The sequence below is a fragment of the Paroedura picta genome, chromosome 10 (genome assembly GCF_049243985.1).
Source record: "Paroedura picta isolate Pp20150507F chromosome 10, Ppicta_v3.0, whole genome shotgun sequence".
Taxonomy (NCBI): Eukaryota; Metazoa; Chordata; class Lepidosauria; order Squamata; family Gekkonidae; genus Paroedura; species Paroedura picta.
Genome location: NC_135378.1, coordinates 47,864,870 through 47,887,892, shown reverse-complemented (window position 1 = coordinate 47,887,892; position 23,023 = coordinate 47,864,870). Strand labels below are relative to the sequence as shown.

At 42.1% G+C, this 23,023-nt stretch overlaps 1 protein-coding gene across 1 annotated transcript in view; it reads right to left on the bottom strand.

Moving 5' to 3' along the window:
- Window positions 1–22,628, bottom strand: part of SPMIP2 (sperm microtubule inner protein 2) — a 28,336-nt gene extending 5,708 nt beyond the window's left edge. Inside the window, 3 exon segments of the mRNA XM_077299996.1 lie at window positions 14,214–14,272; window positions 16,345–16,577; window positions 22,400–22,628. Coding sequence (XP_077156111.1) covers window positions 14,214–14,272; window positions 16,345–16,577; window positions 22,400–22,514 — 407 coding nt within the window. The 5' untranslated portion in view covers window positions 22,515–22,628.
- Window positions 22,629–23,023: the final 395 nt, after the last annotated feature.

Below are 23,023 nucleotides of genomic sequence, written 5' to 3'. Positions count from 1 at the left end.
ATAAATTTGCAAAACATTTGCAACATCTTTGTTTCGCTCAAGCACAGAGCAGGAGAAGAAGCTGGGCCCGCTGTCACGGCTCCTTATAAAGAAGCATGGCCCTAGCCCCTCCCTTCACTGCCGTCACTCACGGTGCTGGGACATGTAGCCCCAGCTTTCCCCTTTCAGCGTCTGAGGTCTTTGGCTGGCCTGGTGCATAGCTGGGATCCCAGGGGCAGAGTACAAGGTAGATGCTGACCTACTGGATCTCTACATTAATAAATATATTACAAACAACATCAAAAATGTGGTGAATTACAGACAACAAAACAGAATGATAAAAGTGTATCAGTTTGGGAGGAGACTATCCCAGCAAATGTTTGGAATTCACATATTAGGCAGCATCGTCTCTCTGTATAGCTTGGGTTGTGTTGAGACAAATGTAATATGAGATGATGGATGCAGAAAAGAAAACATGACTTAAGTCTCTTCATACCCAAAGAAATAACATGTTACTCGTGGAAATTACTTCTCATTATGCATTTCAGAGAATCAATGGGAATTCATTTATGAAAATATGCTGTTCATAAATGTGATATGAAGCAAATATGTTTATCTCTTTTAGCTAATCTACTTACCACTTTTGGAGCAAGAAGGGAGAGCGTATTATTCCACAGCGTGGTGTAGTCTAATGCTAATAATTGGTTTAATCAGGTGCTTAATGGTACTTAATAGGGAAAAATTAAATTGTGTATGTATATTCCCTACTCTGGAAAAGCCCAGTCTTTCTTGTAGACTGAAATTGTACTCCAAGGCTATCGTATTTCTAGTATGTTGGATGGTTTAATAATTCCCTGCACTCACAAATGGCATTTCTGCTGTTTGAGAAGGGTGTGTGCGTGGGGGGGGGGTTGGGGTCTCAGTTCCATGGTGATGTCACAGGCACAGTGCTGATTGCTACTTATAGATTCCAGCTGGGCTTCAAATTACTCTGAGGTAATGCAACCTAAGCAAATCCTATTTTCCTCTTTACAAGCAGCTTCCCAAAGAAGTGTCCATGCCAAGAACTCCTTGCTAAACATCATTTTGTGGTCAGGAGGATATTGGGCTTGCAGTGTCTATTAACTGTTTTACCCTGCTGCTTTAACAACTTGTGGCAATTGATGCCAATATTCACAAATCATTACAAAGCTTCCATATTTTAATATGTATACCTATTGTTGTAAGAGTTGTCTGAGGAAAGAAAAATGCAGCATTAATGCTAGCTCTCATTTCATAGAATAATAGAGTTGGAAGGGATCTCCTGGATCATCTAATGACTAGACCAACCTTTTTATCACTGGGGACCACTCAATGCCGGGGACCACTCAACGCCTTTTACTGAGGCTCGGTGGGGGGTAGTTTACTCCTCTACTCTCAACCACTGCCCTAACGCTCTCTGATCGCTATGGTAATGTTTAAACATCCCTTCAAAATAAGATACAGACACGCCACAACAATGAAGTGTGTTGTAAAGAGCTGGGGGGGATGAAGTAAAGGGCTGGGGGGGGGAGAAGGTGTCCTTCGGGGCCCACCTCCAATTAGTCGAAGGACCACATGTGGTCCGCGGCCCACAGGTTGGGGATCGCTAATCTAGTCCAACCTCCTGCACTATGCAGGACACTCACAACCCTATCGCTCATCCACTGTAACCTGCCACTCCCTTGAACCTTCACAGAATCAGCCTGTCAGATGGCTATCCAGCCTGTTTAAAAATTTCCAAAGAGAGAGAACCCACCACCTCCTGAGGAAGCCTTTTCCACTGAGAAACCGCTGCAACTGTCAGGAACTTGTTCCTGATGTTTAGACGGAATTTCTTTTGAATTGATTTCATCCCATTGGATCTGGTCCATCCTCTGTATGGAACCATTTTAAATACTTGAAGATGCTTATCAGATCCCCTCTCAGTCATCTTATCTCCAGGCTAAACAGACCAAGCTCCCCCAACCTTTCTTCATATGTCTTGGTCTCCAAACCCCTCCTCTGGACATGCTCTAGTTTGTCTACACCCCTCTTCAGCTGGGGTGCCCAAAACTGAACACAGGACTCCAAGTGACGCCAAACCAGAGCAGATTTCTGAGGGAACATAGTCGCAAGTCGTGCTACATTCTGCCAACATTAATAATTCCTGCAAAGACAAAGTATTTTATTCTTCTGTGGAAACTGATACAATTGCTCAGTGTTTACATGTATTTCAGTGTGTCCATGCTTGCATAATGAATGTGAAAAGCAAAGAAAACAGTAATTACAGTGGGAAAATATGTGCATAGGCCTACTTTAAGATAATATATTCATTGTGATCCTTGTTTTTCTTTGGAACATTCTTTCATGAAATTTTTAATTGCCTACTAGTTTTGCTACTCTAATATAACTACAGGAACCTATAGGTAATATTTCAATGAAACAGTACCTGGGTTTAAGATTGCAATTTTTCTTATGGTCAAAGTAAACAAAGTTATGTTTTCATGGGTAAAAATGACTAATTGGTTATTATTAGAATTATGAATCTGAAAGAAACTGAGGAAGTCTGCATCCACCACCTTCTGTTTCAAAGTTCCAGAAATACCTTGAACACATGCAGACTGTCATGCAGCATTGAGTAGGTACAGAACTTGCACTGAAGGCCTGTAAGTCCCATACTGGGCAGCCAGAGATTTCATATTCAGGACATGGAGTGGAAGAAGGAAAGATACATCCACTTATGTTCTAAGTGGAGGCAACTGAAAAATGGCACACACCTCACATGCTAAGAAACAAGTTCAGCCTTTTGCTTGAGATGGCAGGTTATTACAGACATTGTAAAAAGTGAATTGCTGTCCCTTTGAATGACTAATGCTGGGAACAATTGTCCAGTAAGGTGATCTGAACTGACTGTGTCAAAAAGCTAATCCTGCAGGTACCTTCCTACGGACCTGTATGCAAGGCAATTGATAGCAAGATCAGAATTTTTCAGTGTATGTTTGGAAAGTTAATTTGCACGATGCTCAGGATGTAGGTTATTACAAGAATGTATACTCGACCTATGTATAACAAAGGAGGCTTATGCATGCATGTTTCATAGAATCATAGGGGCTTTTTGCACGCCTTCAAAATCGCACAATGGTTGCCAATTGGAAACGCTATTGATTTGCCATAACCCACGACGTCGTAGACAATCTGCCACACACCTGAAACCAATCTGCAAAAAGCGCTTCCTTGTAGCGCTTTCAGGGGAATCCCAAAAAGTGGATTCACCCTCCAGAAAGCGCTACACTCTTGCAACCAATCTGCAACACTAGCGAAAAAGACCTGTGCGTTAACATTGTTGCGGTTTCTTCAAAGTCCCTCCTCCTGAGCCTGTCCTCCAAACTTCCGGCTAAGCGATCGCCATTTTTTTTTCTCCGAGCGAGCGGGGATAAACGCACCAGCGAGCCTCTTTCTGTTTAGAGGCTTCCCTGGCTTCAGTCCTTCACCTTTAGTCACTAAGCACAAACCACAGAAAAGCCCGTTTGCTGATGTATTTTCCCATTAATTTTTACACATTCATTCAGCCGAAAATCGGGCCTGTGAGAGGGGGGGGGATTTTTTTTTTTTCACTCGAGGCAGCGTGGCCACGATCATACGATCAAACGACAGCTCAAACACATTAGGCAGCTGGATGGGTCTCTCCGTTGCAACGAATCTACACAGATTCGTTACAATGGGTCTGTTTTTTTTTTTTTTTAAACCTTTCTTAAAGGGAAAGGGGCTGTTTGGGAGCATGCTAACGGCTGCCCATTGGCTGCTTGATGGCCAGGGGTGGGACGAGCTCGGCAATAGCGCTTCCTTTCTAGCGATTTCTGCTGAGACCGGAAGCTGTGGGAAACGCTACAAAACGCAACTGGATTCCACTACAAAGGCAGGTATGCATAACGACGAATTCCACTATTTTAAATGGCGATTTTTCATTCAGTGACCAATTTGCAACAAAGATCCCGGTGCGTAAAGCCCCATAGAGTTGGAAGGGGCCATCCAACCCCTTGCTCAATGCAGGATCAGCCCTAAGCATCCTAAAGCATCCAAGAAAAGTGTGTATCCAACCTTTGCTTGAAGACTGCCAGTAAAGGGGAGCTCACCACCTCCTTAGGCAGCCTATTCCACTGCTGAACTACTCTGAGTATGAACATTTTTTCCTGATATCTAGCCTATATTGTTGTACTTGTAGTTTAAACCTCTCCTCTGCAGCCAACGGAAACAGCATCCTGCCCTCCTCCAAGTGACAATTTTTCAAATACTTAAAGAGGGCTATCATGTCCCCTCTCAACCTCCTTTTCTCCAGGCTGAACATTCCCAAGTCCCTCAACCTATCTTCATAGGGCTTGGTCCCTTGGCCCCAGATCATCTTCGTCGCTCTCCTCTGTAGCCTTTCAATTTTATTGCTCTTCGCTTTTGCCCTGCATTCCCCTCAGGTGTATTTTTCTCTTATGCATACCAGTTCATTCTTACTTCACAGATCCCCTTCAGGGATCAGTTCATATTCCATTTGCTGTATGTCCATTTCTTTTTAAAGTCCTATAGCCCCAGTTTTTCCCCTTTCTTGGCTCCCAAGGTAAAGGAAATTCACAAGCAGAATGACTCCTCAGATTTTCTCCCCATGCAAAGGCCATGCCTCCACTCCTGCTCATTGGTCAATTTCAGGTGGGTGGGGGTTCCTTATGAAATTGTAAGGAGAGATTCTTACAAGCTTCTTACGATTCTGGGTAGTTTTCATGGTAGAAGGTTTTCCCGCCTTCATCTTGTCTAAGCTCTTGTTTTGCTTAAACATTTAATTTATAAGCCCTCCTTAAGTCTTACAAGAATTGGGGTTCAGTGTTAGTGTCAGAATTATAGACAATTCTTCCTTGTGGATTTTCTTCCAGCTTCTCCCCCCTCTTCTTCTCAACATGTGCATCACACAGTGTGGCGTGTGTGTGTGTGTGTGTGGGGGGGGGGGTTGATAAATGCTCCCAAGGATCACCATCTGACATCTGCCCTTCTCCCCTTCCCCTCCCATTCTGTCAATTTCTTTTTTAAAAAATTAAGGGACCTCAGTATAGTCTGATTCCTGGTTTGGGTTTTTTAAAAAAGAACATTCTAGCCAGGCATTGCATTGCTGTTTAGAAAAAAAAATCAGAAAAACCTTTATATACTTTTTCTCTGCTCCAGAATCCAACTCAGGCTGGATAACTCAGTCAGTAAGACTTTAGTCTGAGGATGAGAAATTTATGCATTCTAACCTAGCTGTGGATATTAACTTTTTTTTCTCATAGAAGTGGCCATGCCATTTTTTGCTTTTGAAAAGCTCATGTTTTAAAAATGGCTGTACCATGTTTTCAAAACAAAGCAAAACTAGGTACTAGACACTGTGTGTAGTGCTATAACTGCTTCTCATGCATTCTCTCACTCATTAGTGTGTGTTTGTGTGATTTATACACAGCTCTACTCTATAGGCTCTATATTGCTTAACACTAACACCAGGAATTATGTTTGAATCATGTTTGTGTCATTTCTTAAAATATATAGAAAACTGTTTCCTATAGGCCAACTGTGGCCATACTGTGGCATTCCAGATGTCCATGGACTACAATGCCCATGAGCCCCTGCCCAGGGCCTCATGGGACTTGTAGTCCATAGACATCTGGAGAGCCATAGTCTGGCCATCCCTACTACAGGCTATATATATAGAGAGAGAGAGAGGGGGAGAGGGAGAGGGAGAGGGAGAGGGAGAGGGAGAGGGAGAGGGAGAGAACTTCTGTGTGCATCATTCAGCCCATTTTCAGGAAGAAAACAGGACGTGCTGTTGATGTCCTTGCCTCCCGTGAAGCTGTCCAATACATGACGTGCAATGACACATGCTAACTGCAATTTTACAATAATAATTTTACAGAGATGAAAAGCTCATATTCTAGCTTCAGTTGAACACATGTGACATTCTTTTTAACATCATTTCCTTGCCAACCCCTTCCCCTAAAAAACTCATCCATCTGGTTATTCCTATAAGCAAGATGCAAAATAGTTTAAACAACAAAAAACAGTTCTCTGCTAATTCAGTTTCATTGTGTGGTAATACATTTGAAAATTCCAAGATATGCAGGTGTTGGAAAAGCTGATATCTTTTTTCCTACTTTTGTTACCTGCAACAGAATTTCCTACAAATGTCACCTGCAACAGGTGCAAATTTCCTACAATTGTCACCTGCAACAGAAATTTGCTTCAAAAGCTTGCCTGATTTACACACATTGTTCAGGGTTACTTTTTGCTATGTAGAAAAAGATAAGGAATCAACCAATGATTTGGAGATATCTTTTGGTCCTCAAAGACCATTTACACACTGGAGGTTTCATGATGGGCTGCAGACTGGAGTTTTAGTCGTGGCAGGTTGCCCCACTTCTTCCTGCACCCACACGGGGGAGCATTTGGCCTGGTGCGCCTCAATTTATGCTCCTGCACGGGAGCTGGGACAGTGAAGTTCTCAGTGCATAAATGGTCAAAGAGCTTCCGTTCGCTTCAGACTGCCCAAGAACTAGAGAATATAGATGTTGTGATCAAAGTATGATATCTGTAGCATGCATGTCTTGCTGAGAACATCTGTGCACATTTCACCTTAAGGGAACACTCGGATAAATAGCAAGCAAAACTTGAGTGTAAAAAATATGAATACTATTTAAGCAATCTTATTTGGTTTGTACATTTGGAATGTAAATGCACAGGCAATAATTCTAATACCAACTAGTAGACTGGGTTCTTGCTCATAGTCTGTGATAGAGAGAGAAGCCACAATAACCAGAAAAGGGGGGGGGGACATTTGCTAGTTCTTTTATTTTCATGATAACATATACATGTACAATATAATTGTAAACCTGCCTGCAAACATGGAGGCTTATTTATGGTTTAAAGAAATTGCAAATGTTCCATTCCCCCCTCCTTCTGGTTATTGCGTTTTTTCCTAATGATGGTGAGATCTCAAAGGCCTGGAGACATTAGAAGGAGACATTGATCAGTTCACTTATGTCAATAAGTTAGAATATCCCAAGGAAGACTAAATACATGAGAATAATTTTACTTGGGATAGATTCCCCCTCAACAGTGCTCCAATTTCTACCCTCATGTGGACCAACTGAGTTAAAAATAAAAGGTGGAAAGGAAAAGCATAGAAGCCTGATCCTGAAGAGAGGAGATGGCTGAAATACTAGTGGGGAGCATGGCAAAGAGTAGATCCAGGAACGGAGCCAACCCCTGGATTGAGGCAAAAGGCTCAGGAAACAGAACCATCTACCAATTTGGGAATGCTTGAGAGTTGTTTTTATGTACCCCAAGATAAGTATCTGTCATTGGGGATGCCAAATACAGAATAGGAATTCAGTTTCTCTTTGGGATTGAATCTGAAGTTGAAACTCCTATTTTCTGGAAAACTTGAAAACTGACTGCTAACCTGGGAGGGATTGGAATGTGTGTTGGGCACACACACATATTGGGCAAGAACTCTGCCCTGCTGATGGTGATGAGGTTAGACATTGTGTTGGGGGTAAACAGCCACTTAGAAAGTCACTTGATTGCATTAGTCTAGGGGTTGAGAGTTATTGTCATGTTTCAACTCTTTTAGTTATTATCCAGCAGATCTTGTGGTTGAAGTTTAGCTAGATTTGGAGGGGCTCTTAAGTTGGGCTTTCTAGAACCTGCCACTCCTCCAGGAACTCTGAGTCACATGTCAAAATGGGATATTTAATCCAAGTACCTGGTAGTACATAGTCAGTAGGTACACATATGTGAGGTTCCCTGATGCAGGGGAGTAAACCGCACAATAGTACTGGTAGAGTTGAGGCACATAGTAACTAAAGACAAGACTTTTTCAGTGATGGTGACTTTTTTCTGAATGCTGTCTTCCTTGAGGCTTGCCTGGCACCTGCCTGCCTATCCTTTATTTGCCAGCAAAAAATTCTCTCTCTACTCAGACTTTTAAATAAAGGGTTTTATCTCTCTTACAGTCTATTTTAACAGTATCTATTTGGGTTGCTCGGTGGTTGTTCTGTGTTGCTATTATGCTTGTTAATTAAAAAAAAATTTTTTTAATTTAAATATTTTAAATTTAAATTAAATTTTTTTTTAAAAAATGGTTTAGTTTGATTGTACTAGTTATAAGCTGCCTTGAGCAAGTCTCTGGAGAGATGGCATAAATATTTTCCAAAAAAATAAACAGATAAGAAACTAACTTCTAAACGTGCTATTTATGGACATATTTCACATGAATTTGCCTTATACTGAATCACACTGTTGGTCCATTGAAGTCAGTATGCTCTCCGGGGTCTCAGGCTGAGGTCTTTCCCATATCACTTCCTGCCTGGTTCTTTTAAACTGAGATGCTGGGGGTTGAACTTAGGACTTTCTATATGCCAGTACTGCCAGTGAGCTACAGCCAGCTCAATGTGGTGGCTTCTAATATGGACAGCCGGGTTTGATTCCCCACTCATCCGAATGCAGCCAGCTGGGTGATCTTGGACCAGTCACAGTTCTCAGAGCTCTCTCAGCCCCACTTACCACACAGGGTATCTGTTGTGGGGAGAGGAAGGGAAGGCAATTGTAAGCCACTTTGAGACTCCATGTAGTGAAAAGCGGGTTATACAAACCAACTGTTCTTCAATGTTCATTTGCTACAGTTAAAGTCATTTGGAGCATTAGCTGGCTGTGTCCTTTCCACCTTTTGCCCAGAAATCTATGTAAAATGCAACATACAGTGCTTGCTAACAAAAAAGCTTAGTGAGAAAAATTGCTGGGGTGCTTTCTGAAATACACAGTAGCAGAATTTTTTTCAAGTTGAAGACTATAGTTTGAATTCCAAAGCCTAGAATATGGACTGAGAACTCAGTCATACAAAATAGGAACAAGAACCATTTTTGTGTGAGAGATCTTTATGTTGATTTCAATAAGTAAACAGAGTAGAAAGAATTGGAGAAACCTATTTAGATATTCAACCATGTATAGTTTTTCTTGATCTGCACTGTCACCATGTTGTATGAACAGGGTCAATGGGTTAGGATATGCAGTGCATGACAGAACAGGATATGATGAATATTCTACAGGGGGCATTTGAGGAGATTTGTAGTTAGCATGGTTAGATTAGGAACTTCCTGATATGCCCTGTGTCCTGATCGACTCATTTGGAGACTTCTTGCTTATTTATTTATTTGTTTATTTGTTTATTTGTTTATTTGTTTGTTTGTTTATTTATTTATTTATTTATTTATTTATTTATTTATTTATTTATTTATTTATTTATTTATTTATTTATTTATTTATTTATTTATTTATTTATTTATTTATTTACCGGCCTCCCCAAAGGCTAAGGGTGGTTTACATGGAACTGAGAACTATACAAATAACCATACATATAAATAACTAACATTAATAATACTAACTGATGATAACAGGGTAACAGAGCAACATTAAACTGCAATAATTCAAATAGGTCTAGGGGCAGAATGCCCTGATGGATTTCTGGGGATGGGGAGAGGGAGGGGGCAGGGGCCCTGTAGATGTTGTTGGTTGTGCCTGATCTCAACCAAATGTCTGGTAGAAGAGCTCCCTTTTGTAGGCCCTGCAGAACTGTTTTTGAGCTTCCTTCCTGCTTGCTTCCAGAATGAACAGACAGAATGAGGACAACAAAACAGTAAGACAATTAGGTCTCTATCGTTTTTCAAGTCAAATTTTGTTCCTCTTGATGACATTATTCTTTAAGGCATCCTGATGCTTTACTCCTCCTTGCATATTTAAGCTGTGCCAACACAATGTACATATTTACCATTCATGTACATCTCTGGTATGCATGAACCGGATTTCTCAGGGTCTGAATTCAAGCATACCAAGGCTGTAGGTGCATGGCAAGTATTCACTTTGCTCCTTCTTCATGCATGACCACATATATTGGAAGGATCTACAAATAGTTGGCTCCTGGGGTGGATGATTATAACATCTGAAAAGGGCTTATGTGAGTAGTCTGTTACTAAAATAATTACGTAACCATTTTAAACATTTATAAGTGGCTTCAGTTTAGTCATTTGCCTAATTCAAGTAGGAAAATACTATGTCTTGTGGGAAATCCTGAAAAGGACAACTACTACCAAATTGTACATTTGATCAGAAATAATAATAGTATCTTTTAACCAATGCCAGCAACATCTGTACTCATTTAACTACTGGCTCATGGTTAAATTCCTTTCAAGAATGTGCTAATTTCAAGAGGGCAAGAGTGTGTCACCATGATCCACTCTATATAAGGGTGCCTCATGTGTATTTCAATTGAAATCCTTTGATAATAAAAGCACACGCCTTTAGTTTCCAACCCCTGCTGGATGATCTTTGGTTTCCAAAAGCTTGGATGATTACATATGAACGTAAATGTACACTTTGTGGTTTTGATGGGGAAAGAGGAGGAAATGGGATCCAAATTGTGTTTGCAGCTGTGAAACTATGGACATGATCCAGCCCTGCATGTGTGCAGAAAAAACTAAGCATGAGGATAATTAGAACCTTTCATCTGCCTTACTATTTACACCAACATGAATAGATGCTGCAATGGTTGGGTCACATCTGCTTCTTCTGACTCCAGTTCAGCCTTCACTTCTACCTGATACAAACTATTTCGACTGCAATAGACAGTGGCAATTTCAGAGTTTTTACACACACACCATAGCTCTAGTCAACCTGGTTCTAGAGAGCCAGTTTGGTGTAGTGGTTAGGAGTGCGGACTTCAAATCTGGCATGCCAGGTTCGATTCTGCGCTCCCCCACATGCAACCAGCTGGGTAACCTTGGGCTCACCACGGCACTGATAAAACTGTTCTGACCGGGCAGTGATAATAGCGTTCTCTCAGCCTCTCAGCCTCACCCACCCCACAGGGTGTCTGTTGTGGTGAGAGGAATGGGAAGGCGACTGTAAGCCGCTTTGAGTCTTCTTCGGGTAGGGAAAAGTGGCATATAAGAACCAACTCTTCTTCTTCTTTTGTGCTCCAGAGTAAATTGAGCTTTAGGAAAAACCTTTTCCCTTGAATTTCCACATCAAGAAAATGTTGATAAAGGACATTCAGACAAAGGATGCAGACAACCAGAAACTGAAACATCCAGACATCAAGTGTTTTCAGTGTGAACCAGTCAGGAAATGTTTGCATGGTTCTGCCCCGAATCTGTTCTGATACTTCCCAATGACCGCTATACCATGTATGGTGTTTCCTTCATTGTTTTTGAATGTGTAATTGCTGTTAAGGTCAGTCGTTGTCCTCCTTTTGAGGAAATCAAATGACAAAAAGGAAATGGTAGTTTGAATAGCTTCTATCTGAAGAGAATAGATGTCCTTGTGGCCAGTGTACACTTTAAGACCTCTGGGAGAAGCTGCAACATCTTTTTAGGATGGAAATGTTGGTTATCTGTATAGCAGTATTTTATTCCATTCTCCAAGTCAGCCACTGTAGCTATTCTACTGCTACTGAAATTTTAAACAAGCAGTGGGCCAGCCACAGGAACTTAGGGTTGGGTAGGGATGCCAGACTCCAGGTTGGACCTGGGAATCCCCAGGAATTACAGCTCATCTTCAGACTAAAGAGATCAGTTTTCCTGGAGAAAATTGCTACTTTGGAGTGCAGACTCCCTAGCATTATACTCCATTCAGGTTCCTCCCAGTCCCAAATCCCATCCACTCCCAGCTCCACCCTCTGAAATCTCAATGTATTTCCTCATCCACAGCTAGCGACCCTAAACTGCAGCAGTAGAATGTCCATCTGAGCAGCTGGCTTCAGATTCAGAAGTAGCAAAAGAATAGTGTGTTTATGTCACTTTATCAGGAGTCTCAAAGCGGCTTACAATTGCCTTCCCTTTCCTCTTCTTGGTCAGAACAACTCTAGCAGTTTTGTGATGAGACCAAGGTCACCCAGCTGGCTGCCTGTGGAGGAGCGGGGACTCAAACCCAGCTCCCCAGATTAGAAACTGCTGCTCTTAACCACTACACCAAACTGGCTTGGAATGAGGGCTGTTCATTCAGGACAGTGGAGACAAAAGGTGAGATTAACAGCTCAGGAAAGGCAAAGGGGTGCTAGGCTATTAACATAGCATCAGTCATGGCCTCCAATTCAGAGTAGCTGCAGGACCAGGGACTTTATGAAGCAGAACATCTGCATTTCAGCTAATTAGATTGATAAAAGTGAAGGTGTGGAGAAGGGCTGGTGTGTGGGGGCAACTCTGCAACCACTGCTCTATTATCCAAGTCTTTTGCTAAAACAGAGTCTTATCTGTGCCTTCTTGCTAATATTGTGATTATTTTCCAGAAAGAGATCCTTCCTGATACCCTGCCTTGACTGTGGACATTGAACTCTGGTCTTCCCTACTTTCTTGGCCTTGGATAGAACACCTGGTTCCCAGACCAGCTGTGGACTGGTTTGCTAAATCTGACTTGTTATTTACTTTAATACCTTGTAATTGCCTCTGAGTCTCCTGGAAACTCTCAGGCAGAGAGTATTCAGGCACTGGCCTGAATACAACAGTTGAATTATTATCATTGCCTGTGTGCACTCCAAAGACTGTGTTGGTAAACACCAGGTGTAGTTTTGAATGTGACAGTGGATAAGAAGAGGCTCTCAAAACAGTGCATTGTGCATAGCAGCTTAAACCTTTCTCTCTCCCCCCTACTTTTAAAAACACATTGTGACCTATATGAAGTCTAAAGACTAGATACTCTACCTAATATGGAATTATTATCCATGAAAGAAAATGGAAATTCTCCTTCCTGTTGACAATTTCTGAATTCATTGTGTTGAAAGAATCAACGGGTGTGCCAGAAAATATCAGAGGCTAAAGGCAGGTATCATTAATTTTTCTATGAAGCATCCATGAATTTTGTTAGACAGGCACATCTTATTTTTAATAATAATGTATTTATTACCCACCCTTTCTCTGGTTACTCAGAGTTGGTTACAAGTCAAAAATTACATTAAAAAGATAAAATCCAGCATAAAACTTAATCAAATCAATTAATCACAAACATTAAAACTATTACCAAATATTGCCCCATTTCCACTGTCCTATCAGAAGGGGCAGGGGGTGGGACTTAAGACCTTTTAGCGGGAGTAAATTTGGTGGATTTCTGTCATTGAGACCAGCACGTCCAGAGGGTATTCTGGCCTCAGCAATAGGCCTATCATAACAGCTCCATTTTACAAGCCCTGGCTAATATCGTTATCAGTTTCTATATGAGAAACACTGAACTGAAATCTAATTGAGGGCCTAGTTGTGCCAAACAATAATATAGTGTGCGTGTTTGAACTTGAACATTTATCTTGACTGCTGCAAGACTCGTGAACAACAATCCAGTATAAGTAATCATTTAAGGTAGCTATACCCTGTATTTGATATATTTACTTTTTGTTTATTTATTTTATTTATCATCTGTCCTCACAGCTGAAAGAAACTGCTAAATGTGAAGTGAACCTGCACCCTGGTGTGTGAATGTTTGTAATGCCACAACTGTGTAAGTAAGAAAGAGGTACGCTTGGACCAGTGGTTCTTTTTTATAAGCCACTGAGTTTTGGCAACCCTCTAGGGTTTTCCAAGGCAAGAGGCTGTTTCCAGTGCTCTGCCTCTATGTAGCAACCCTGCTATTCCCTGGTGGCCCTTGGAGACCAACCTTTTTTAGCTTCCATGATCTGACAAGATCAAGCCAACCTGGCTGTGTGGTGTTAACTCTTTCACTGCAGTCTAACAAGGATTCATTCTCTGATGTTTCAGGTGTCAACTATTTAGCCAGACCTAATTCTTCCTTAGGAAAAGTGTTACAGAAAAAGAAGCATTTGGGGCTTGTTACTTATTTTTCTTTCCAAAATTTCCCTGAATGTATTCAGATCTCGACAACTGAAAATTGAGATCCAAGAAAGGCAACTATTTTGGTCCTCATGCGGAGGGCTTGTTTTAGTGAATTCCCTCCAGCCAACTGAAATCCGTGCAGCATTGGGGAACATTAATTCCAATAATCAATCCTACTTTTAGGCACTGTCATCAATTGGATGATGACCCGTCAGCAGTAATGAGTAATAATCAGACGCAGGCGTCAAAGTCATTCCATTAAACGTTGCACATATTGACAATACTGCCTTACTTAAGTGTCAATACCTGGTAAACTGACATAGAAAGATTGTTCAAGTTAAACTAGCATATCCCTACCCAGGATCTGTGTATCGCTGAATCATCTCAAACTCTTCTGCTGGAGGAAATATTTCAGCCTGTCAAAGAGAAACAAAAGCGGTATGTTGATCAGGCATGTTTATCCTGCACTGACCCTTGTCCTTAAACTTTGGTGGCCATTCCACATGTTATGAAATTAGCAATCACAGTTGCACGAAAGGATAATACACTTCAGTGTGTACAGAAATGCAGCGACAATTGCTCCATGTAATGATTCCTAGGGCACTCCCATACTGAAGCTAATGCCATGGGTATATAAGGTAGATATGCAAAAGGGTCATAAGGGCTGCACTCTCACTGTTTGTACTTTTGATACAGTACAAAGAGACAAGTTCAGTAGGAAACACCTACATTATGGTCAGAATAAGCACAACATCATGTGGAAGTTCCTTCCAAAAGCAGGGGAATCCACCTAGACACACAGGGTGAAATCCTAGTGCAAAAGCATTCAGGTACTTGCAGCTTGCCATTACTTAGCACTGGATAGTAGCTGAAACAACCAAGCATTACAAATGGGGTGGGTGACCAACAATCTGGAATCTTTCCTTCTGTAAACTATTCTTGTCTATTGGCATAATTTATGCATGTGCACTGGGTGTTATATATGCGACAATATATCTGCTGAAAAAAACAAACAAAACCACATGATGATTCTAGTAGAGTTACTTCCCACATGGCTTGCTTAGTTGGAACCCCACTAGCTCCACTCCAGCCAGCTTGGTGAAGTGATAAGGAGTGGTGGCCTCTAATCTGGAGAACCAGATTCAAGTGGGTAGCTGTTGTTGGTCTGAAGCAGCACAACTGTAGCACCTTTAAGACCAACAAAGATTTATTCAAGGTGTGAGCTTTCAAGTGCAAGCACTCTTCCAGGTTTGATTCCCCATTTCCTCCCATGCAGCCATCTGGTGGACCTTGGACCAATCACAGTTCTCTCAGAGCTCTCTCAACCTCACCTTCCTCACAGGGTGTCTGTTGTGGGGAGAGGAAGAGTGGGCGATTAAAAGTCCCTTTGAGATTCCTTCAGGTAGTAAAAAGTGATGTACAAAAAAACAGCTCTTTTACTACTTCTTTTTCAGAGGATTGTGTGGATATGATTTAAATGGGTCAATGGAGAAGAAAGCCATTTCAGGACTTGTATTTCTACTTGGTGTTATCCCCAAGTCATTGTGCTATCTCTGTGTAAATGGAATGACTGGAGTTGGTCCTTGACAGACATCCTGAGGAGCTAGGATATGATAAGTGGAATGTTTCCAAGTCCAAACTCGACTGATTACAGAAGTTTCCTCATTTATTTCCCTTTCCTGCAAAAGGGAGACCACAGCACTGAGGGATAGGATGTTTCGCCTTTTCCTTGTCACTGCTTTCCTGATCTATAAATTACCCACTTCATTGTTAATGTCAACTAATAATGTCCCGTATTGTCTAACCAGCCAATTAAGAGTTGCCTCACAGGCCCTGCTTCCTGTGACCCGCCTTTAGAGGTGAGCAACCAGAGACTGGGGCATGGTCACCTGGTGCCTACGTTGCTTTCTTTCAGATGCCAGGCCAAAATGTTTCTGTTCACCAAGGCTTAATTAAGGGCCTGATTATTTCTACTATTTAAGTGTAGACACTGGCATTTTAAGCTGTCTGTGGTCTGTTTTTATGGTGTATATTATGCTGGACTGTGATTTTAAACCTGGATTTTAACTACTCTCTTAATGTTTTGTTCTTATCACATTTATTTTGTAAGCCACCATGAGCAGGTTCCTGGAGGGATGGCATACAAATGTTCTAAAGAAATAACACAAGTAACATTAGGTGATGAATCTTCTGGATTTTATATTTGACTGGTACTGTGTGAGTGTAATTCTAGAGGTGATATCTCTCTGTGATATATACATTATGTTTTGTTCGGACTACCACAATTATTAACGGCAACATGTGGAACTAATCTTGTTCATTACAACACTGAACACTCTATAGAATACTGACAAGGGGGGAAACTTGCATTATTTAAACATGAGGAAATTAGCTACTGCACTGAAATTACCTAGCTTGCAATCACGAGGGAGCTAGACTGTCACAGTCACCTCATGAGGCGTTTCAGAAATAGAAATCAGTTAGTTACCATAATTGGCTTGCTGCTGGGGATGCTTCTTCTGTTGAGATAGCCAAAATCTACTACCCCCCAGCCAATTTCTCCCACAACACAGTGTCTCTTGAGCCACGCAGGAGGGTTGTGTGATGCAGGTCTCCACAAGTACTTAGCTTCACTAGTGCCCTCTTTTGGTGAACTTGTTGCTCCTACATAAGTAGTATGCGCTGGGAGCCATGACCGGTAATCACCTGTACCATCTGGTCCTTGACAAGAGAAAAGATTTGAAAAGACATTTATAGGGAAACCAAGGTGGGCATGCATAAAACAAGATTAGCGCTTCCATTATCGACTCTGAATGGATTTTAATATGAATTTGTTCCAATGCTTTTCTTTACTCATTCCTTGCTAACTCAACTGATATAGGCTTTGTACTTGGGTGGGTGTGGTTGTCCCATGGCCACGTAGATCTGACAGCTGCAGGCAGCAGTGGTTCAAGAGGCTGGAGTTACATAACATACTTGTTTGTCCAAAGGTGATAAGAAAAAGAAAAAAAAACTAAAAGCTTCCAAAGAATCATCATCAATAATAATAAAAAGCTTTAAAACAACAGCCAGCCTCCCACCCCAAACAGGCTAGTATCCCTTTTCCAAAACCCCACAAGACAGCATATCAGTCCAGGAACATTTTCAATGTCAAGGGCACCAAAGACACACTTCAAAAATTCAGCTTTTGCACCCCAATATGAAAACTGGCCACAACCAGCCCCCCCCCCAAAAAAAGGTGAAATAGCCTCAACAGAGATGAATTTCCCTAGAGAGAATGGCTGCTTTGGAGGTTGGTCTGCAGGGCATCTCCCTGCTGGGCTTCTTCCCCCCACCCAGCACCCACCCAAATCTTTAGAAATTTCACAACCAGGGAGACGCAGCACATAAGGGACACCCTGAGATAACCAATGAAACAGTCTCCAATGGAGGATTCACTTCTTGTTTTCAGGTGCTCATCCTCCCAGATGCAGGGAATTGGAACGAACAGTAACACAGTAAAGAGATAAGACATAAAGCAGGTGGGAACAGCAGAAGAGGCCTTTGTAATCAAGGTCCCCACCCATTATTTGCCTTATCATTTTAATGTATTCCTGTGAGAACATGCATTCCGTGAGCAAATGGCTGTGGGGGATGGGAGGGGCTCAGGAGTTTGCAGGCAGGCTTTCTATGCTCAGTCTGTTTGTTTGTTTTTAAATGGAGGGTAAAATCAAGCATCGGGAGTCTATGTGATTTTAAATATACACATTGGCTCCTTTGATACCTTGAATGCACAGAATTTTCTCTCCTCAGGCATTAGCCTTTACAGACCATAAATTGAAGAGGCCCCCAGTACATTAGACTTGACTAACGTACACTAGTACATATGTTGTGACTGCAGCACTACTCTGGCGTAATCTTTCTGTGTTGGTTTTATAAATGGTATGATCTGATAGCACCCAGCAAGTTATGCTATGAACTCTATGACTCATTTCATTGGCACTCAGGAATCGGCAACATTACAAACAAATGCTAAACTCTGGAAGCAGTGACTGAATCCTTTTCAACTCTGTCGCGATAACCACGGCTACCTGCCTGACCCCCTAACCTGCAGTGGGTCAGATCTTGGAAGCTAAGCAGGGTCAGCCCTGATTAGTATTTGGGTGGGAGACTGCCAAGAAAGCCCAGGACTGCAACCTAGAGGCAGGCAATAGCACACCACCTCTGTTCTCCCCTAGGTGATCTCCAAGGGTCGGCTGTGATCTGACAGGACCTTCCACCACAGCCACCTGTCTGAACCTGAAACTGCCTGGCATTCATAAACGGTGGGAGCTCTAAGCTGTTGCCAACATCAGGATGAAGTAGAAGGTCTTTATTGAATTATGGGTCACAATAATGAGAAGCTAACATTACTTTTTTGGAATTAATTACTGATGTTTATGATTATTACAAAATCCATTAAATGGAAACCATTTGTTGGTTATGGAGGATATGAGAAGGGTGTGTGTATGTGTATGCATGTATGTTATGGTTACCAGCCTCCAGGAGGTACCTGGAGCTCTCCTGGAATTACAACTGATCTTCAGACTACAGATATCAGTTTTCCTAGAGAAAATGGCAGCTGGGGGGGGGGGGGGCGAGAGGCAGTCTCCATGGTGTCACATTCCTTTTGAGGTCCCTCCCATCCCGAAACCCATCGGCCTCAAAATCTCCAGGAAATTCACAACCCAAAGTCGGCAATCTAAATCTATATATGCATCTAGGATTATTTTTTTTTTACTCTTCATGTTTTGTCCTTGGTAATGTAAGCTTTGCTCACTGTAAGTTCGATGTTATATAAACTATCTTTGTAGTCAGTGCTGAGGGACTTTGAAAGCTTGTGAGTGGACTGTGTGGGATGTAAATATAAAAATAAACTAAAACAATAATAGTTGTTGCATAAATGCTCCACACTTTTTCCTGTTTAACCTATCACAGTATGGGTTTCTCTCAGGGCACACCTGGGGACCAGACTGCGTCCTTCACTTATTCATCCGAATCCTCCGACATCTATTTCTCGTCATTAGTCCTCTATCTTCGTTTCACTCATGAACTACCACAGATAACTTGGGCAGTGGGGGGGGGGGAGAGGATTTATCTGTAGTTAGAGTGAAGGTGGTTTCATTAAAAAAAAAACTTATGTTACACTTAAGCTTTTTTGCTTTTTTCCCTATTGGAATGTTTTCTACAACTTGTGGTTAGCGTGTCAGACTAGGCTCTTGGAGACCCAATTAGGAATCCCCACTCAACCACGGAAGTCATCCGGTTAACCTTGGCACTCTCTACCTAACCTACCTTGCAGAGTTGTTGTGAAGATAAAATAGGACAATTATGTAAACTGCTTTGGGTCTCCAGTGAGGACAAAGGCAGAGTATACATAAAATAAATCCATTATTTATTACCCATTTTTGCTACCATGTTTCTTAGAGATCCCTTGAAAGGAAGGGTTGTTCTTGTTTGTGTAGGGGGGGAGTCACTGAGTATATTGGCATTTTAGAAAAGTGACTTGATTGAATTTGTTTATTCAGATATTTATTATCTGCCTTTCCCCCAAAGGCCCCAAGTGATATAAAAATATATGCCCACAGGCATGAATAATAACTGTTTAAAGGAAATCATTTTTAAATGGCCCAGCCAGAAATCAACCACTAACTCATACCATAAAATCCATTTTTAAAAACTCATGCAGGTTAACTGATCCATGCACTTAAAGCATTATTAAAATCAGAGACCAGTAGCATCTTTAAGACCAACAAAGATTTATTCAGGGTGTGAGCTTTCAAGTGCAAGCCCACCTATCAAGTGCCAGCCACCTCTCTCTTTCATAAAGAAACTAAAAATCAAGTAATAAAAAATACCAATCAGAATGTACATAGTGTGCTCTCCTCCCCACTGCAGCCTGTCTCCTTATGCTCACGGCTTCCTTCCAGGGCAGCAGATGGATGCTCCTATGCAGCCGTGATCCCTAGCGTTTCTTTTTCGCATGGCCCCACCTTCTCAGAATAGCAATCTGTGAACACAGTTCTATTTTTTTTTTGGGGGGGGGGGGTTAAATTTGCATAGTTTATGGTGGTCCTTCTATCCCACCAACCTTATGCCTGTGCTATGTTCCTGAATGGCCCTCCTAATTGGAAGGGTCTGGGCTTCAGTGGTAGACAATCTGCTTTTGAAACAGAACGGCTACATCTCTCATTGCACTGGCACAAAAAAACAGGAGTGGTACCAGTCCTGCTGTTGCGTGATGAAAGAATGGGCTGTGATTTCTTGTGCTTTCAGACCTGCATATACTACACAGGAAGTTTCAGTGGGTGATCAAAATGAGATACAGGCAGGTGCTTCTTGGAAATATCTGATGTGATAATAATTGTCATAGTTACACTACTTGACTATAAAAGCTAATTATTTCCCCCCCATTATTTTCTTGTATAGAGAAAACCAATGTTTGATAATGGATCTTGGATTCTAGTTGGAGGAGATCCATTATTTAGATTCTGGGTCCAAGGTGTTTGCCCTCAGAGAATCTGAACTGTTTTTTCAAGGAGAGGACAGTATAGCTTGAGATGCTTGGTCCCCAAGATGTATGCTTGGCCTTTTTGGTCCTGCCCCAGGTAAGTGGAATGAGATTCTGGAGCTCTTCCACCAGGCACTTGGGTAGGGCCAGTGAACATCTAACTGGTATCCTCCCATGAAACCGCAGAAGAGCTTCTCTCTGAACACAGGATCTGAGGGATCTAATATCAGCAAGTAGGCTTTCCTGAATTTGAATTTGAATTATCCTATAGTTTTAATTCTATTGTTTTATTATTTTATGTTGTATGTTTTAATGTATTGATTATGTTGTGAACCACCCCAAGCCAATATTCAGGAAGGGCATTTATATAAATCCAAATATAAATAAATGAATAAGCATCCCAGGTTCAGTACCTAGCATCTCTAGCTAGAAGGATCAGGCAGTAGGTGATGTAAAAAGCCTCCCTCTGAGACCCTGGAGAGCTATTGCCAGTGAGAACCAACAAGGATTAGTAGACCAGCAGTCTGACTGGGAGCCATTCCGCACTCATTCAAAATTGCACAATGGTTGCAAATTGAAATCGCTACTGATTTGCTGTTATGCACAACGTCGTTGACAATCTGCAACACTCCTGAAACCGATCCGCAAAAAGCGCTTCGTTGTAGCGCTTTCAGGGAAATCCCAAAAAGTGGATTCACCCTCCAGAAAGCGCTACACTCTTGCAACCAATCTGCAACACTAGCGGGAAAGTTCTGTGCGTTACCATTGTTGTGGTTTCTGCAAAGTCCCTCCCCCTGGCCCTCTCCTCTCATCTTCCGGCGAAGCAATCGCCATTTTTTTTCTCGGAGCGAGCGGAGATCAACGCACTGGCGAGCCTTCATTTACCCAGCGAGGCTTCCCTGGCTGCCATCCCTCCCCAGAGCTGTTTTAAGTCACCAAGCACCAAGCAACACACAGCCCCATTTGCTGGTTTATTTTCCCTTTATTTTTCACTCTATTTTCGGCCGAAAATTGCGCCCGTGCAGGGGGGGGGGTATTTTTTTTCACTCAGGGGGAGCGTGGCAACAATGAAACGGCAGCTCAAACACCACCTGCTAGCTAGATGGGTCTCTCCGTTGCAACGAATCAACGCAGATTCGTTACAACGTTTTTTTTTTTAAACCTTCCTTAAAGGGAAAGGGGATTTTCGGGAGCATGATAACGGCCGCCCATTGGCTGCTTGATGGCCAGGGGTGGGACAAAGCTCGGCAATATCACTTCCCGGCTAGCGATTTTTGCCGAGACCGGAAACCTGTGGGAAATGATAGAAACGCAACTGGATTCCACTGTATGCATAACGACGAATTCCACTATTTAAAATGGCATTTTTTCCTTACACAACCTATTTGCTACATAGATCGTGGCGTGGAATGGCCCTGAGTATAAGGAACCAAAACAAAAGATTCAGGAGAACATAGTGAAACAAGCAACCAAAACAAGAACCTGTGTTGACTCTAAACATCAACATGAATAAAGTTTATGCAAAGAAACTCGTGTACAATGTCTTCTTCCTTTTATTCTGAAAAACCGTGTGAAAGGACAGTTTCTAGGAGTCTTACTTGCCACAGCATGCACCTGGGCTGATCTTGATGTTTGGAGCTAACAGAGGTTCTAGTTTTGGTTGTCAGTATAAGGAACCTTTGTGTGTTGCAATACTGTCTTGTGTGCTATGAAACCCTGCGTGTGCAGCTCCAAGAGCTGCTGGCAAGCCATAGGAACTGTATATTCTGTTACATTTGTCAGGTTCCATCATTTCTTTGTCCTTCTATGTTCTTTTAGCAGTGCTTGTAGCAAAGCACCTATTTATAGTATCTAATGATGATGATATAAAGCCAGGATCCGCAACACTACCTGTGATGCTGCATCTTACAAAGTAGCCTCACTTTCCAGTCTGGGCCATTTATCTGATGGATGTTATTGCTCTGGCATCATCTGCTCTAATCCATGTAAGCTATTGTTGAATGACTGCTGTCACCTGTATAGATAATTCTTTTCCCTGTGTCCTCGGCAACTGGTGGGGCTCTGGAAGACAAACCACATCTTTGTGTCTTGCCCTTGGCAGCCTGGCTATCATCTGCAGCACCATCCATCAGTTATTCCTTGGCAGACTCCCTCCAGCTTGGAGCACTGTGGCAGCTGTTGTTGCTGGCTGTCTCTCTAGACAGCACAGACAGGAAAGACGGCAAGCCAGACCATTTGGGAGGATGCGAGGCTATTGGGTGTCATGTTCTACATTGTGACATATTGTCCTTCTAACCTTGGAAGCCATTCAGGATTCCTATGGCTGCCTGTGCTCCCTCCCCCCCCCCCCAGCCTGCAGCATGAGATCAAGACCCTGGAGGGAGGCTGGACTCTGCAGCCCCTTCACACACTCCAGGTGGGAAGATACTGAGCCAGCTCTTACGTGTCCTCCCAGACAATTGGACAGCTCAGGGACTATCTCCTACTTCTGAAAATAACATATGAGCGAGAGAGAGCTTTTTCACAACTTTCCCAGGAGTTTTGGGCTCAGTTTTTATCAGTCTGGCTAGGGGCTTGTAACAAAATTTTCTTTTTATTTAAAGACTACTTGGTGTTCAGAAAGAGAAACTGGGGTTCT